General features: G+C 46.7%; 1 protein-coding gene across 1 annotated transcript; it reads right to left on the reverse strand.

Annotated features, from left to right (window-relative positions):
- Positions 1–1,465: 1,465 nt before the first annotated feature.
- Positions 1,466–4,293, reverse strand: LOC126540961 (uncharacterized). Its single transcript, XM_050187781.2, has 3 exons — positions 4,285–4,293; positions 2,234–3,685; positions 1,466–1,568 (listed from the first exon to the last, which is right to left on the reverse strand). The coding sequence occupies exons 1-2, from the start codon at positions 4,291–4,293 to the stop codon at positions 2,234–2,236; spliced, it is 1,461 nt and encodes a 486-aa protein (XP_050043738.1). The 3' UTR covers positions 1,466–1,568.
- Positions 4,294–17,578: the final 13,285 nt, after the last annotated feature.

The raw sequence follows: 17,578 nt of genomic DNA on the forward strand, positions 1-17,578 counted from the left end.
TCTAGGCCCCATGGTAGGCTCATGCGAAAAGAAATGTTCTTGCCGAAAGCTTTTGTTACAGCTAACACATCAAAGTTCCCTTGAAGAGCTCAAGGAGTAACTGCTCTTAGTCTTTCCAGACAATATGAATATTGCATGAGTGAAGCTGTATTTGTATTTGGAGAATAAGTTCTCTTACAAGAGGCCTCAGCTTTGATGAAGAGATTTGTTGCTGCTCTATTGCTGTCTAGAAATTTACTGAGGAATTGAGCGCTGAAATGACGGGGCACAAAGAAGTCAAATGTACCCAAACTTCGCTTGTCGTCGTCACTGTATTCTATTCTCAAGTAATAAACTACCAATACGTTTAATCATTTATGGTATTCACATGAAAGATAAGCGCATTACGTGCGATTGTAGTCGTACAGTTAATTGCACCATCATTCAGTATTCCTCACAGAGAGCCACCAGCCACAGCGCTCGCTTTTGATTATTATAACCATAACTATTTTGTTGCGAAATGCATGAATAACAAAGTCAGATATGGTCTGTAAAATGGGCACAATGTCCATGTGAGTCAAAAGGCAGGAGATGGGTTTTGCAATCCCTGACGAAACGTACGACCAAAATTTATTCGTTAATTACGCGGCAAACGACAATGTCCTTGTCCAAGCTGCACAAACCGGACAAATTCCGCAATAGTGAATTAGCTCGTACACTCGATTTGCAGGCCTACCGTCTTTCAGCTAAACTCAAGCACTGCCTTGTCTGTGTTCACAGTCTCGGCGGCTGCCGATGCAAGTTTGTTTTATTGAGCTACATGTCAAACAGTTGAATTTCTTCAGGCTACTTAGATGTATTTCTAAAATTATTGACTCGCATTCTCAATGACTTTGACCAGCCATGCGCGTTTCCAAATGCGAAATCCCTTAAAATTGATCGAAAATTGTTGTTTAATGTAACCCTGGTAGACCTTTACGGAACGTGTCATGCGTTATCAAGCGGCTGCCGAAACAGAGTAGCTATACCGCAACATTTGCTTGGAATTTCAGTGCATTGTTGACCTATGCACTATATGAATATTTGACTTTAAGAAATTGTTCTAAAGACCTGAGGTCGTCTCAAAATACATGGTCGCAACAGTTCTTAAAACAAAATCCGCCCAATCGGCCACGATTCATGCTGTGGTGAACAAGTTCCGTCTTCGGCAAGCCGGTGCATACTTTTTAAAATGAGCCGAGCTATGCACAATGACGAGGTACGTTTTTGTCTGCCGTCACAAGTTTCTGAATCAAAGTGCAGCGCTGATCCGCCATAAACTATAGCCAACGTCCCCTTCTCCCTCCTTAGTACATACAATGTGGTTCTTGGCATTCACAATACATAGCATAAAATGACAAACACGGCAAATCGCCGAGGAAACACGTAAAGCTGCGTTCATGAAGCATTCCAAGTTCATTTATTTCATTGGCAGCAGTTGTTGTCGAGTGACAAACTTGTCTTGAGAGTGCCTCGGCATTCAAGCAACTGTTCCCGAAGACGACAGAAATATAGCTCATTGAGGAAAATATCAGGACAGTAGGCTCCATCTGCGCAGCAAACATAAGAAAAGTAAAACATAACTGTTTTCAGTCCTTCCACGCTATGCAACCAAATCATGGATGGCATAATATTAGTACGTGAAATATAATATATTATACCAAGGGCATCAGGAATACTAAACAGGGGCTACTACTAATGTGTCGTTTTCTTTAGAATAATATTGAAGAAAAGAGTGCTCAGCTCGGCCGCACAAGAAGAAAAACGGACACAAAGTTAGTGGGTCGCCGTCACAGCTCTCTGTTATACAAGAATTATCTGCCAGAGAGCCAAACTATCCACCAGACTGCGTGTCATGTTAGCCGTTCTCTAGTACATAATGTAAGATTAAATGTTTCCTTGATTACGACGAAGACGCATTAAGGCGCCGTAGCCAACAGAAGGGCACATGGGATGAAGAACGGCGCATTAGCTTCAATAACCAAAGCCGGCATATGCGGCGATGTGTGCATGGTTATATAGGGTATGTGCCCAAGTCATTTTTACTGGTAAAGTTGGGTTCACTCGACGTTGGGTTCACTCGACGACAGGTAATCGTAACAGCTGTTACGATTACCTTCTGTTGGCGAACGCTGAATTTTTAACTAACGTTATTTTTAAGCTAGCACACACTGTCAGTAGCTATTTATTTGACAAATACAAAAATAAGACCAACCTAGCTTTTCTGGGAGTAACCAACGTATCCGACGGTGTCCAGCCTTCGTCCATAGCTGAATCCGTACGGGGTTGCACCATAGGTGTAAGGGTAGCGAATAGGTTGGGGCTCGACACGGTGGCTATAGCGGGGCAAGTAAGTATAACCGGGCACTTGGACACCACCAGTCACCGCGACGGGAACTGCGGTGTGGACCCCGTGGACGGCCGCGGGTGTGTAGCTAGACACACTTCCCACACTATGTGGGACTCCCGGCCGAGCAGTCTCAAAGCTGGTCACACGCGAGGCTTCGGACACGGTAGGCGCCTGATGCACGGCGGTAGACACCACGGGTGCCACGTAAGGAGCGGCTGCCACGCCGCCATCGTAGCGGTGGCTGTAGCGTGGCAAGTAGGTGTAACCAGGTACATGTACGGCACCAGTCACGGCGGTAGGAACCGCGGCGTGGACAGTCTGGACAGCAGCGGGAGTGTAGCTGGAGACTGCGGCCACAGTGTGCGGGACCCCCGGCCGAGCAGTCTCAAAGCTGGTCACACGCGAGGCTTCGGACACGGTAGGCGCCTGGTGTACGGCGGTAGACACCACCGGTGCCACGTAAGGAGTGGTTGCCACGCGGCCATCGTAGCGGTGGCTGTAGCGTGGCAAGTAGGTGTAACCAGGTACATGTACGGCACCAGTCACGGCGGTAGGAACCGAGGCGTGGACAGTCTGGACAGCAGCGGGAGTGTAGCTGGAGACTGCGGCCACAGTGTGCGGGACCCCCGGCCGAGCAGTCTCAAAGCTGGTCACACGCGAGGCTTCGGACACGGTAGGCGCCTGGTGCACGGCGGTAGACACCACCGGTGCCACATAAGGAGTGGCTGCCACGCGGCCATCGTAGCGGTGGCTGTAGCGTGGCAAGTAGGTGTAACCAGGTACATGTACGGCACCAGTCACGGCGGTAGGAACCGAGGCGTGGACAGTCTGGACAGCAGCGGGAGTGTAGCTGGAGACTGCGGCCACAGTGTGCGGGACCCCCGGCCGAGCAGTCTCAAAGCTGGTCACACGCGAGGCTTCGGACACGGTAGGCGCCTGGTGCACGGCGGTAGACACAACCGGTGCCACGTAAGGAGTGGCTGCCACGCTGCCATCGTAGCGGTGGCTGTAGCGTGGCAAGTAGGTGTAACCAGGTACATGTACGGCACCAGTCACGGCGGTAGGAACCGAGGCGTGGACCGCGTGTACGCCAGCGGGTGTATAGCTAGATACTCTCGCCACGGTGTGGGGTACTCCTGGTCGAGCAGTCTCAAAGCTGGTCACACGGGAGGCTTCTGACAAGGTCGGGGCGTGGTGTACGGCAGTAGACACAACGGGTGCTACGTAAGGATCGGCTGCCAGGCCGGTTGCTGGCACGCCGATGGTGGCGACGCTGTGGCCAAAGGCCGCACTGGCCAGGGCAATGATGAAGAAGTACTGCAAAAATCAATGAGAAGTTTGGTTACCTGTAGAGGAAACATCATGAGGGGTGTGTTCGTCACCGAAACACTCATGTTGGACCTGCGTGGCGTCACAACTACTCTGGCCCTATGGGATAGTGCTCCTTGTTTGAAGTGCTTTCAGGAGGTGGCAGGACTTGCATCGATGGCTCCCTCAGAAATTGTAACTTTCCTACAAATCTTTCAGGCGTGGTGAAATGAGCCATGATAAACACTTGTTGTCAGTAGCGCAATGAAAATTATGGGTCTTCAAGATGGCACAATCTCGCATGCTATGTGAATTGTTCTGGCGAAAATCCATGCCCTCATGACACCACCTGAAGTCAACTCATATAAACACTCTTCTCCGGCACTCATCGCAGGTAATTTTTACTCAGTGCTGCTGGTCATCGAGAAACACGGTAGGGGCTTGATAGAAAGCATTCGTAGGCTTCGATCATGACGTTTCTTCTAAAAAAATTATTTCATGAGCAATAGATGTTCACAGCGGTATCATTCACAAATAATTCACTAGGTGTCTTTACTAAACATACTGATGCCAGATGAAAAGAAGTAAGGAATATCAACCAAACTTACTGTTTTCATGGTCTAAGATGCTTTAGTTGTAGAAGCTCCTCCAACATTGATCTGGTAGAGGGACCACCCCGAACCTCCTTTTATACATCTCAACGACACGCTTTACAAAAAGAAAAATTGTAAAGGAAACTTTTGTACGTAGACGTGGAGCTCCTGAGGGTATGGGTGAGACAGGCATTTCGAAGTGAGAGAGTGTAAGATGATCTGATCATCATGAGCGACACACGTGGCAGTGAGAGTGCGAAACAGATCTCTGTGATTTGGAATATTCAGTGCGAGTTGTATTTTGCCAATAAACTCTAAACGTTGTTCATAGAATGAATAAAAGGAAAGGTTTCGAACAGCATTTACGCCTTTACTTCGTTTCAAACAGACTCGGCTTCGCGGTAGTTATGCATCGGACTTAATGTCAAGGACGTATTCACATTAGAGTTGATCCTATAACATTTAACGACGGACATACCGGAGCAGGCGTGAGGTAATGGAAGGTGCTCGAAGATAACATTTACAGTTTAGCCTTTCTAGCTTTAAATTTCGTTGCGCAGATAGTGCTGGTCTCGTATTGGGGTGATGCAGCAGACGTGTCCCAGATGTCACTGATAGCCTGCGGGGATTTCTCGTAAGAAGTCGGCGTCTAATTGGACCTAAGTTTAGCGGCTGTCGGCAATATTTTCTCCTCTGTTTTACGCTTTTTCTTACGCGCATGCCTGGAAAGTAAGATGTATCGCGCTAACGGTTGTTGTAGACTTGGTGAAATGCGTAGCACCATTTGCTCTATAGGTTCGGAAGCATTTTTTTGCGAAGAAGCCTGATAGTGGGCATGGTCTGATTCAACGACACGGCAGCTCCGAAAGATTTCAGGACGGGGATGAAAACGCTGTAAAAATGAGAATGCTTCACGAAAGCCCTTTGCACAGGCTATGCCCTGTCACTCAAATGCAAATACCAAGCTCAACTGTTGGGTAGCCGGTACAAAAGTGTGTATGAATTCCACCCGCACGTGAGCTTTGCTTGTGCCAACGACGAGTGAGACAGTTTTATCAGTCATAATTTGTTTGTAGCAAATAGCATCAGCAGACTTGAGCCCACATTTAAACTAGATCTATGCCGCGGGTATTTCTTGTCAACACAAACTACGAAGCTTTCTCTTTTCTCCGTGTGGCATGGTAAGGCTGCTTTTTAGGTGGATGCATAATGTGAAAGACGTCTTTTATGGGTAATCAAGCTTTCAAAGTATTCCAAGAATGTCTTTCGCTACGGTTGGATTTCCGTTCTGTACTTTGGCTGCATTATTGGTTATGTTCATATCGTTGTGACTCATTGATACATGTCCCTTCTACCCCTACGATGTCCAAATTAAGTATAGCTAACCACAGACCTCTCTGACTTTTACTGCGAAGCTGTCTATAGCTAGGATCCGGGCTTTTATGAGGTCCGCGCAGGAGTAACTATCCCCAAAAATGAGAGTGAAAGAGCCAACAACAACAGCAAACACATATCGCCGCTCGCGTCGAAGCTCGGTTCAACGGCCACCTGTGTCTTAAACGGCGCTCCGTCGCAGCTGTGTCTCTGTGAATGTATGACGTAGTGCGTGACGTAGTGTGCGTCTGGTAAGGTGACCAAGGGGAATTTTACAGCGAAAGTGTATAAGGCTCATGTCCCGGGTATAGTGGCGTATGCAAGGAGAAATTATCATTGTCAGCAATGTTTCGCGAGTCGTCAGCTTCTTGGTTGGCGACCCTTGGCGCAACCGCACGAACACGTGCCACTGCTCGCGCGTTGGTCATCATCGTCGTCTTCCACAGCTAGCTGCGTTGTGCAAAAAACTATCATCATCACCAATGGCTCTTTCGAGTACGGCTGACCTCACATGTCTATAGGTGAACGACTTAATTGATCTCAGTTTCCTTCCTCGGGTACAATTTTCTGGCTTCATTGTGCAAAAAACTGTCATCATCAGCAATGCTTCGAGCGTCGTCGTCTTCTTCCACAGTTAGCTCGTTGCCGCCCCTCGGAGCAACCGCGCGAAAGCGCTCGTGGCACTGCTCAAGCGTTCGTCGTCATCGTCTTCCACAGCTGGCTCCGTTGCCACTCCCTGTCGATCCCTGCGTGGGAGACGGCCACTGCGCGCTGACTAGCGTCCTGCAGGACCTTTATTAAAGTTTGTCCTATCCAATAATTCCATTGTATAAGTTCACTTCTCTTTTGTCATCGTAATAGGGAGGCCGCGTTTACGGTGATATGAGCTTATGGTATCAGTATGGTATGTTCACGAGGGTATGAGCCAGAGCCATTCATTGTTTTACGTGAATTTAGTAACACAGGTGATACGTGACTGTGTCTTGCGTCACGATGACCACAGATTAGGACAATAAGTTTGTACCGTTGTTCGATATGTTGTGTCTCCTCTGTGTTGTGCGCTAAACAGCTTCGTTGGTAATCCACCTTCACAAAGTGCAGTGGCTCATGGACTTTATTATATCTGAAACAAGGTCCATATGAAGCCGTTTCCACAGTTCACACAAGCTGTGATGATATTCAACAAGCTTCGATTAGACATAAATAAGCCACAGCCTTGTGCGCAAGTGATGCAAGGTCCACTCATTGATACCGTAATCTATAGATCCTATGATAATTCTCATGTGCACCATTTCCATGCCAATTTTTACTCATGTAACCACAGCGACCAGTTCCTAAACGCTGAGTTATTGACCAGCCGCTGTAGCCTTGTAACCTCATAATGCTTCCAAGTAATCTTGTCCCGAAAGTGAACGAACACAAGTGACAGTTAAAGAGACAAGTGGGACCGAATTCACAAAGCTTTTCATTCGCGAGTAGTGTATTCCATTGGCTGGCTGTCTTCTCTAAGACAATGGCCTGAATCAGGATTGCCTTGTGAATACAAGCCCCGCTTACTCTATCGCTTCTGCTTCCCCAGTCTTTCAAATTTAGTTATTTCCTACAAGCCGGAACATGTAGCACACTAAGATATGATTTTATTTATGTGCTCAAAGTTGACATGAAGGAATTAAGTCGGGTGACGTGAGCAGGAAACATGCCGAGTCACCGGTTCTAGCCACGAATGCGCAAGAGCAAAGAGCAGAGTAGGCGAGAGGTCTTTTGTTGTAGACAGTGGAAGAGGCACACGATTTTAGATCCCGTTGATCCATGGTACAAATCTAGACCAAACACACAGCAAAAACATTGCCTCAGCAAAACTTTCTCTTTGTTCTCACGTGTTTACTATACGTGTCTTGTTTTTCATGTTCCTCTTTCTGATTCAGCATCACTTGTAGCCATTGGTTCAGCATCACTCGTAGCCGTAATACTAGCACTTTGTCGCACATGAAATGTGCGACACGAATGCGTGTACGGGCCGATCCCGTAAACAATCCGCGTTCGCATGCACAGTCCATATTAAACTCAAATGGTCTGAGGACAGCCAAATGAGTTGTAGCGCAATAATAATAGAAAAAGAGAAGCTACGGGGCTCTTTTTTTATGTCAGACGAGATACAACGGCACCAGCCTAAAGGTGAACCCACGCTTCATCTGAAAAAGGCTTTGACAAGCACCGCATGGCTAGTTCTTCCCATTTACAAGGTATTACTGCAATATCACGACGCTCATTCCTTGGCATTGCGTGTAACAAGTATATCAAGATTATGTTTCATCACATGAGGAATCTATAGTCGGTGACAACCTCTAAATTATAAACAAGGTCCTCCTGAAAAAACGCAGCATACCTATCCTTCATCTTTGAGAGCGCCGAGCCAGCAGGAGTCCACCCACATTTATATACAATAAACAAGGTTCGCTTTTTTTTTCTAAGACAAGGTGTATTACGTGTTTAAAACAGCATTCTTTCGGTACACATCTGTGTTTTTGTCACTGCTTTCAGCATTAAACATGAATGTCTAGAGCAAAGCATATGGTTGATCCATACCTCTACCTAAGATAATGTTTTAGTTGAAACAACGAGCTTTTATTTTCCACTTAGCAGAGCGTGTACACCCGGTGACAAAATATTGCGGGCCACGAGATTTCAGAAAAAGCTGAATATCTACGCAAACTCACAGCACGGTTTGATATTTGCATTTCGGGCCTCGACTAGAATACGCTAACAATATTGTCGTATGCAGTTTTACTGGTATCGCTACAGGTGGCTCGGGAATTGAACGTTTTCGGTGATCCCACAGTCCGTGAACTTTTGTCTCCAGGTGTACATTAGCAGAGCAAAGTCATTCAACTGTCAGTAGCTTTCAGCTGGCTCGGCTCTCTTTCAGCGGTGAAGGGCAGGTGCACTACATTTCTGTGCTTGCGGCTTGTTTGTCACCGGCTATAGTCACACAAACTAAGAAATCAGCATTTTCTGCGCCGTACATAGCGTTCCCGCGCTTGAAAAACCTGCTTCAATCATCCGCGATTGCATGCGCATAGTAGCGTTTCTCAACGCATCTACCTTTTACGGCTAGTTCATAACGTTCCGCGTCTGCTTCCCAGAGAACCAAGTGGGAAGTAGACTCCCGTAATTACTTCGCAACAACTGAACTGCTGTGGTGTTCACATTTGAGCAGGCTTAAACTCTGCAATGGTAGACCGCCACAGAGATTCGTAATTTTCCCAACTTTTACAAATTTCTTGCGGTGGTTACAGGTCTTGTGGCCTTTATCAAACGAAGCGTTACTACAAGGAGAAGTGTATGAGAAGTGTATCCGGACACCAGGGGCATAGCCAGGGGGGCGGGCTTATGGGGCTTCAGCCCCCCCCCCCCCGATCTCTTTTCGTGCTGTCATAAACCGCCGACCAAAACAACCCCCGGCGCAGGAAATTATTCTGGATTTCGTCTAGAATCTATTTTTCACGCTCGAAAAGTCATTTACACGTGAAGATTGTGAGCTCGGGCTGGATTTCGTGGCAACGGCCGTGCATATGGAGTCACATAGCTAAAGAGCCCCATCGGAGCACCAAGTTTTGAGGACGTTTTGATGGATAGCGGGGTCATCGCGGCATCTCACGGATGACGCCGAATCTACGGAGCGCATTGATTTGAATTCCGAAGCTATATGGGTATAAAGATCACATAAACTTTTGATGTGAAAGGTGCATCGACATTTCCAAAGTCGTGCTTTAGATTTTAAATTACGCATCATTGTGGATTTAATATAAATATTTGACGCGAAAGGTGCATTGACTTCTCTAATGTCGTACATGGAACCATACGAGACACGCCAAATCAACAAACTATCAGACAAGTTGACAAAGCGCGCAGCGAAGTCCCATCAAACGAAGAGTTGCGATGGTTCATTTGTGACCTCATGTCAGAGAAAAGAATAACATTTTTTTTCACCTGCGCCAAAGCATCCATGTCAAGACACTAAAGCCAGCAAAGGTAACTACGTTCTTATTTATTTTTTCTTCTTTGACTTTTATACGCGAGTACACATTGAGCCTCACCAATTTTCTTGTTGTCACTAACCGCGGGCTGCCAGAGCCAGCCAGTGGTGAGGCATTTTTCACGTGTTGCCCTGACAACCACGCGGCGCACTTCGATGTGCTTTCGTTTTTTTCTGGCCGAGTAGATTTTGGCCTCACAGAGTTTTGGGCGCTTTCTGGCTAGCAGACGAGAAAAAGAAACAATGGTCGCACGCCACCATCACTGAGAGGACTCGACGTATTGCAACGCGTTCGCTTGAGCGCAGCCTCTCCGGAAAGTCTTGTCTCGCCGGTGTAGGATATCGACCAGTATACATATGGTTCTCATATACATATGGCTCTCAGTATGCAGTCTCTCACGTTTTCTTCTTTCTTCCTTCAGTAGCCACATTAGGGGCCCAAAGTAGGCATTCGATTGTGGTCAACATGCTTTCCTTTGCGTTTTTTTTTTTTTATTTCGGTGTCCCCGCCCCACAAAAAGGAAAGATACGTTGCGGCGCAGCGAATTGCTGCATGGTGAAACTTCGATTTTCTTACTTCTTCTTTTCAGAAAGTAATGAGCCACGGGACTCTTATGTTGCCGGATACTCTTACTATATTATTGCGATGGAAATTATATGGACACTCAAGGCGCATTCCTGTCGACGACGACGCCGTCATGTTCCGTATGAAGTCCAAGCGCGATAAGATCGTACCGCGCGCCGCATGCCTTATGCGCGAGTGAAAGCGTAAGGGGAGGGGGGGATGGGATGAGCCGACGATTGTTGGTCAGTCTTGTGGACGTAACGGAGAAAAACGGGGAGAATGCGCGTCGCCTTTCTGTCGCGCGCGATGTATCGAAGGGAGTGGAGGAACGCGGGGGGGAGGGGGGGGATGCCTTAGGATTCTGTGATCTGTGATAGCGCAACATGTTTATTTGCCTTGTTTGATGCGCTAAACGGGGTGTTTCAGCGAACTTTAGCCGCAGTTAAAAAATGTGCCGATGCACTTTAAGACGACGCGACCAAATGCATGTTGCTCACTTTTGTATGCAGTGTGTCACACTATTTCTTGTATTTGTTTAATTAAATGATTAGTCAAGAAAATTTTACCGACTTCTGAAGCGACGAAGCTAGGAAAAAAATTACAATTAGGAAGTTGCAGAGCCGTTTACAAAACATCCAAATAAGCAGTTTCTATCTATCTATTAAGTATCAGTGTTTTTCGGCTTACTGCAGATGCCCGCGAAATAGAAAAGAAATACAACGTGACATTGCAGCTTGCGCGTCGTGATTGCACTACTCCCAAACGTTCTGCGCACAAACAGCCATGGGTGCGCTGCCATTTGAAAAGCGACAGGGCAGAGACGCAAGCGTTGGCTGTTCGAGTTAAGCTAGCAACTGTTATCGCTTGCGCTGCGTAAAGCGACTTACGGACGTGGTGGTGGTCGTAGTTTGAGACAGCGATAAACAGGCTATCGTGTATCGGATGTTAAAGCGCGAGCAATTTCGTAATACCTTGTTCCAACGAGGAAAAAGCAAACATGATCTTCGTCCCAGAAGCTGCAGGCGGACAGAGACGGCAGGCTGCGAGAAACTGGCACCCGTGTACGCAGCCCAGCCCGATGACAATCATCAACACCTACGAGTCGCTGAAGCAAACCAGAAGCTTCACAAGAGGCAGATATTTTCAGTCATAAATAATGAGGTTCGCTAACACGTTTTGTCTTTCATGGCGGCTAATCCACACACTAGCACGCGCAGCGTGGCCCACAGCTCGGTCTGCCCAACTCATCTGGATGATGTTGAAAACAGCTGGACTGCGCCTTTGTCATCCGCAGCTGCATCAATGCCTGAAGTCAAGGGATCTCCAAAAGAGACTCGAGTTTGTGAATTGGATTTTGATTCAGGAGGAGCAGGATTCTGTCTTTCTCACCAAGGTACTCTGGAGTGACGAGGCGAACTTTTCCCGAAATTGCCAAGTAAATATCCACAACGCTATTGGAGTGAACAAAATCCTCACTGGCTAGGAAGATTCCGCCACCAATATCAGTGGTATTTTAACGTTTGGTGCGGAATCTATGACAGCACAGTCATGGGTCCAGTGTTTTTTGACGACACTCTGACCTGCAGTAGGTATGCGAGTTCCTCAAAGAACCGGTTGAAGACTTCTACTGCAACATGACACTAGCCCGGCTTGACGCAATGTGGTATTAGCGCGACGGAGCCCCAGACCATAGCTGCAGTCAAGCACGAGCATCGCTTGGTGTTACCTTCCCAGGGCAATGGATAGGGAGAAACGGGCCTGTCCCTTGGCCGGCAAGGTCACCCGACCTCAACCCTGCTGACGTTTGCTTGTGGGGCTATAGCAAGGATCACGTATACGCGACGGAAATGACGACTCCAGAACCCTTAGAGGAGAAGATAATTGAAGTCTACCATAGCATTCCACCGACGTTGATCAAGGCAGCGACAGCAAGCCTTCTCAGAAGTTCCCAGTGTTGTATCACTGCAGACGGTGACCTCTTCGAGCACTTGCTGGGAAAGCGCATGAAGAATAAACGTAAATTCACTGAAAGACTGCGTCTGGCCATTTAAGATACAGTTATTCTACCATTTTCAGCCGGTCTGAAAACTGAGTTTCTTTATATTTAGGGGCGTTCAATTTGCTTACAGCTATCGCGAAATAACGGACTTATTGTTTTTGGTAGCACACGCGATAACCGCTGCGTCTGCTTATAGCTCTAATGAACTTTCGCGAGGGGAGTATAGCTGGCGTAAATGGCACACCCAACGCCTACGTCGCTGCCCTGTCGCCGTTTAAACGGCAGTTCGCCTATCGCTGGTTGCGCGCGAAAGGTTTGGGAGCAGTCCAATCACGACGTGCTAGCCGGCATGCCACTTGGTGTTTTGTATTTCGCGGGCATCATTAGTAAGCGGAAATACACTAATACTTAATAAACAGAAAGAGAGAAACTGTTTATTGGGACATTTTGTCAACCGCTTTCCAACTTCCTAATTGGAATTTTTTTACTAGCTTCGTTACTTCACAAGTTGGTTGATTAATTTTGGCTAAATATCCAATCAAGTAAAATACAGAAATAGCGTAACACACTACGCAGAAAATGGAGCAACATGCATTTGGTCGCGTCGTCTTAGAGTACATCGGCATATTTTTAAACTCTGGCTAAAATCAGCTGAGACACCCTGTATACATTGACTTTTGCTTAGTTACGTAGATTTATTGGAGACATACGTATATTTAAATATCTTGGTGCGAGCTTTTGTGGATACGTGCACTGAACTTTGTTTTCAGCGACACTTTTTGGCCCTTTATCAAGCTTTATCTTCGCATTTGTGTATTCCATTGTATCTTCGTATTTCTAGTGTATATTATGCAGAACTCCTGCTTTTTATATGTTATCTTGTTGCGACTATAATTTCAGTGCAATTACAATACACGACCGGTGACAGCTGCTCCTGAGCAATACATTGGAGCGAAGGACAGCGTCATTGCGATTTTTCCCTGGCCGTTGCATATGTACATAAATGTAAACAAGGTTCTTGAATGACAAAGCTCCACTGAAATAGTTGTCCTCAACTCGTTCATTTCACGGCCTTTACATTTATCATATCAGCGGCATGCGCTGCTTTGTTGGTTCCGAACTGACATAGTTCTAAAGTTCGTGTGATATTTTCTTTACTTATTAAATAGATAAAATACGTGGAAGCGTTCATATCAGCTAATGGCGCATATTTGGGGACACAGGAATATATTCTTTTTTGTGAAAAAAATACATATTTTACTTGTCTTGATAGTGCGTAGCGTCCGATTCGCTTGCATCATCTTTGGCAATGACAATGCAGTTGTTATTCATGTAATTGGATCCCTCGACAAATTCTGTAAGGAGGAGGCCGAGCTGGAACGTGAGCTCCCCCCCCCCCCGCTCCTCGAACAATATTTCTGGCTATGCCACTGCCGGCCACGTCATAGAATTTTCGTAATAGGGGCCCTATTACGTCGCAGAGAAGAATATTGTCGTACCACTGTGCCCGCTCTCAGTACAAACCGGCAGAAATTGGGCCTGCGGTAGCTCTAGCTGCAAAATGCAGGATTGTAGACTGCCGCACAGGCCACAAACATAGAAAAGAGAAAATTCCAGGCCGCGACACTCGTCCCCTAGACCTTGAGCGCGCTAACCACTTTGTATGGAAACTGAACAGCACGATGCTCGCCAACTGTTGGAAACGCAAAGCTCTGCAAGGTCAGTCTTATCTTGAACACTGATGAGCGGGCGCACGCATTCACCGAATGTGATCTTTATGGCTTGCTTGGTCGCGGCTAATTTGTATGCATCCCTCCCACTGACAGGACAGAGTGAAGAGGCCATCGATAACAAGCAGTTCATTTAGCGTGAAGCAAAACAAAAAAGGAAGCTTTATTGAAGCTATCTGCTGTAAGCACCCTGTTGTACTCGATCGTTTCTTTTTGCTTTTTATGGTCATTATAGTTGTTTTCGTGCGGAGCGCAAAGATTTTAGCTATCGAGTTTGTTTTTCGTCTAGGCAGGGCAGAATCTATGCAGCTTATTTTGTTTTATTTTTTTTTTACATTTAGTTGACTCATCCTCTATTCCTGATGATCAGCCAATCGTCTGTTCATCCAGGTGTCTCTATAACGCGACACTTTCGGCTCACCTTGCCCCCTCCCCTCACGACCCGAGGCACTTTTCTCCTGCTGCTGATTCTTTTTTCTAAACTTTGCTTTAGCGCCTCAACCAAACGTATAAAAGCATGCTCTTGACGGTCGCTCTAGTAGATCTTCGTTGGAAGGCCTACAATCAAGAAACCCTCAACCATGATAACCGTAAGCTCCGCATGCATTTGTCATTTCCAGACATCCTGCACGAGCATTTCTCGCCTACCAGCAGTCAGTTTTTCGTGCAAGCTTGAAGCGTTCTTGCACTGGCTTTCGGCGCAACAACGCCACTTCGACTAAGAGGAATGGGTTTTTGAAAAACATCCTGAACTGCATCCTTGTACATTTGTCTGAGCTGAGTTTACCTCGCTTATGAAGATGGTGATTATAAGATTTATCATGCTAGAATAAGAGCCGGTTTGGAAATCTCACAAGACCGCGCATCGAGCATGATTTCGTCGCTTAGTGAAAGCTAACAGAAACTTTTGACAGCTTGGCTACATCATATTAGGTCAGAAAGTACTTGACGATCGTTTAGAAGCTAGGTGGGGGGGGAGGGGGCGAGGGCAAGTGCATAAGCATGCAGCTTATTTTGTCACGCGTAGTAGTTTTCACCCGATAACATCGGCGCTTGTGTTGGAGAGCCACTTTTGACCACAACTTTTCTCTCGCTGCATTTTTCGGTAAAAATACGTCTCTCCATCTATGTCGCAGTTCTTCCTCGTCATTGCCCTGGCCAGTGCGGCCTTCGGTGACAGCGTCGCCACCATCGGCTTGCCAGTGGCAGGCCTGGCAGCCGCTCCTTACGGAGCACCCGTCGTGTCCACCGCCGTGCACCACGCGCCTGCAACCGTGTCTGAAGCCTCCCGTGTGACCAGCTTCGAGACTCCTCAGCCGGGAGTCCCGCACACCGTGGCGAGAGTGTCGAGCTATGCACCCGCTGCGGTCCATGCGGTCCACGCCCCGGTTCCCGCAGCGCTGACCGGCGCCGTACACGTGCCGGGTTACACCTACTTGCCACGCTACAGCCACCGCTACGATACCCAGCCGCTGCACTACCCATACGCCTACGGGGCGACCCCGTATGGAGTTGGCTACGGACAGAGGCTTGGCACCGTTGGATACGTCGGATACACCTAGAAATGCTAGGTGCGACTTTTGTTTTGTATCTGTCAAAGAAATAGTTACTGATTGTCCTTAACCGACAATATATACTAGGTACCGTGAAACCCCGAATTTGTCGGTGACAACCGTACGGACACTTAGTATGTAGCCATGCAAACATTATCCTCTTCAGTCAGTTCTTGTTCAATGGGTTGGGGATGTGCACAAGTAAGGTTCAGAGTATGATGCAAGTCAATGAATTGCCGTATCCATTTTTTTAGCATCATTGCCTATGCAGTGCAAGATTTATTTGGGTAAATTTTATTCACTCGAGTATTTTTATTAAAGTGTAGGAATCGGGCATACATGAAGTGAAATTTGAAGCCTAACCCGATTCACTATCACTGTCCAAATAATTGAGAAATGATTAATTGCTCTACCGCTTTGCACTACGTCGCGTTCCAAGATATTGTGATTGCACCGTATTCTGATCCCACAGTATGCGAAATACGGGCTCCTGTCTGAGTAACGTACAGACGTATTCCCAGAAGCGACGAACAGATGTTTTGTATATCATGCATAATTCTGACGCAGCGGCGGCTCTTTCTTTTAGTCTGCGGAGCACCAGCTCGTTAAGTACAAGTGACCGATGCTCATTTGAGAGCTTGCAGCCTTAAGTCATGGAAACTGATAACATGACTTGACCAAGACAGCAGCATCGGCATTACACGACGCGCACACATATAAGTAGACGCCGGTATCTTGTGGGGAGAATGTTGTACGTTTCATATGATTACTGTTAAACAGCATGCAAGCTTTTCAATAAGAGCATTCAGCTTTTGCATTTGATGCGCTGCTACAGGCAAAAGTCTACCGGCTTGAGCATCAAGACATTGATATCTATGGCACAAGAGCATAATATCTGGTTACCTTATTGCACATTGTGCTGCTGTGAAACATATGTGGGATATATACGCAAAATTCACTGCGGTATTCCCAGTACTACATTCATCAACAAATAGCAATAATGTGTTTTCGTTTTCTTCCGTGCTCTCTTTGGCAGATTCGTAAAGTGGAAGGAGGATCCCCGCACAATCAACAGCTTGCTAGCTTCTCAGGCGACAACTACTCCGCACGAAGCATTGTAATAAATATTTGATGTCAAATGTATCGTCATGTCCGCTGTGGTCTCGAATCGTTATTGCTCGTCCTGCTCACAGCTTTGATGAAAATGCTTATGAACAGGCCTCATACAAAAAGCCAAAAACACAGCCCCCCCCCCCCCCCCAAGAAAAAAAAAATAAGCCTGGTTGGCTGTTTGCTTGTTGCACTTTGGTCAAGAATCTTCTCTTAAAATACCTTAGCAATCAAGAAGCGCGAAACAGGCAAATAAAAAAAAACACGGGTGCGGACTGACAACTCATTGTTTCGTTACACCGACGACATTATTACACACACATACAAATACACATGGCGCGTACGAGTCGCACCCGTCATCAATATCATTTTCCATGTTTTGCGAGACCATAGAAGTTTGGCTTACACGCGAGGGAGAATTCTACAAGGAAGCAATCAGAACAAAAAGAACATTGCAGTAGCTGTGCCTACAGATCGCCCTTAGCGAAATAAAACCGAAGGATATAAGCACAATAGTAGCAATTCATGAATTAGATCCTAAAGAATCAAGGAAAAGTGCGATGCAAAACTGGAAATATTGGGCACGAGCCCAGTCATGAAATGATAGCAGCGACATTGAATGGGAACGAAGATGGGGAGTTCTCCCAACAAAGATTCACTTAGCACGCTGCGGCATATCACAGGCGGAGAAATGCACCAACTGCGAAATCTGGTGTCTCAGAAACATTTTCCAGGAATGTGCACCTGCAAAGGAGGTATGGAGAGTGGCTGCGGCGAACTTCAGAACGCGATTGTTGAAATCGGAAATACAGAAAACCCTCTACGAGAAGTTGGTAACTATCACGATTATGTTCAACCTCTAGAAGAGGAAAGGGCCGGCGGAGGCAAAAAGAAAACCTCAACGGGCACTATATCCAGTATTGTAAAATGACAGAATAATGA

This window comes from Dermacentor andersoni, chromosome 3, assembly GCF_023375885.2.
Source record: "Dermacentor andersoni chromosome 3, qqDerAnde1_hic_scaffold, whole genome shotgun sequence".
NCBI lineage: Eukaryota > Metazoa > Arthropoda > Arachnida > Ixodida > Ixodidae > Dermacentor > Dermacentor andersoni.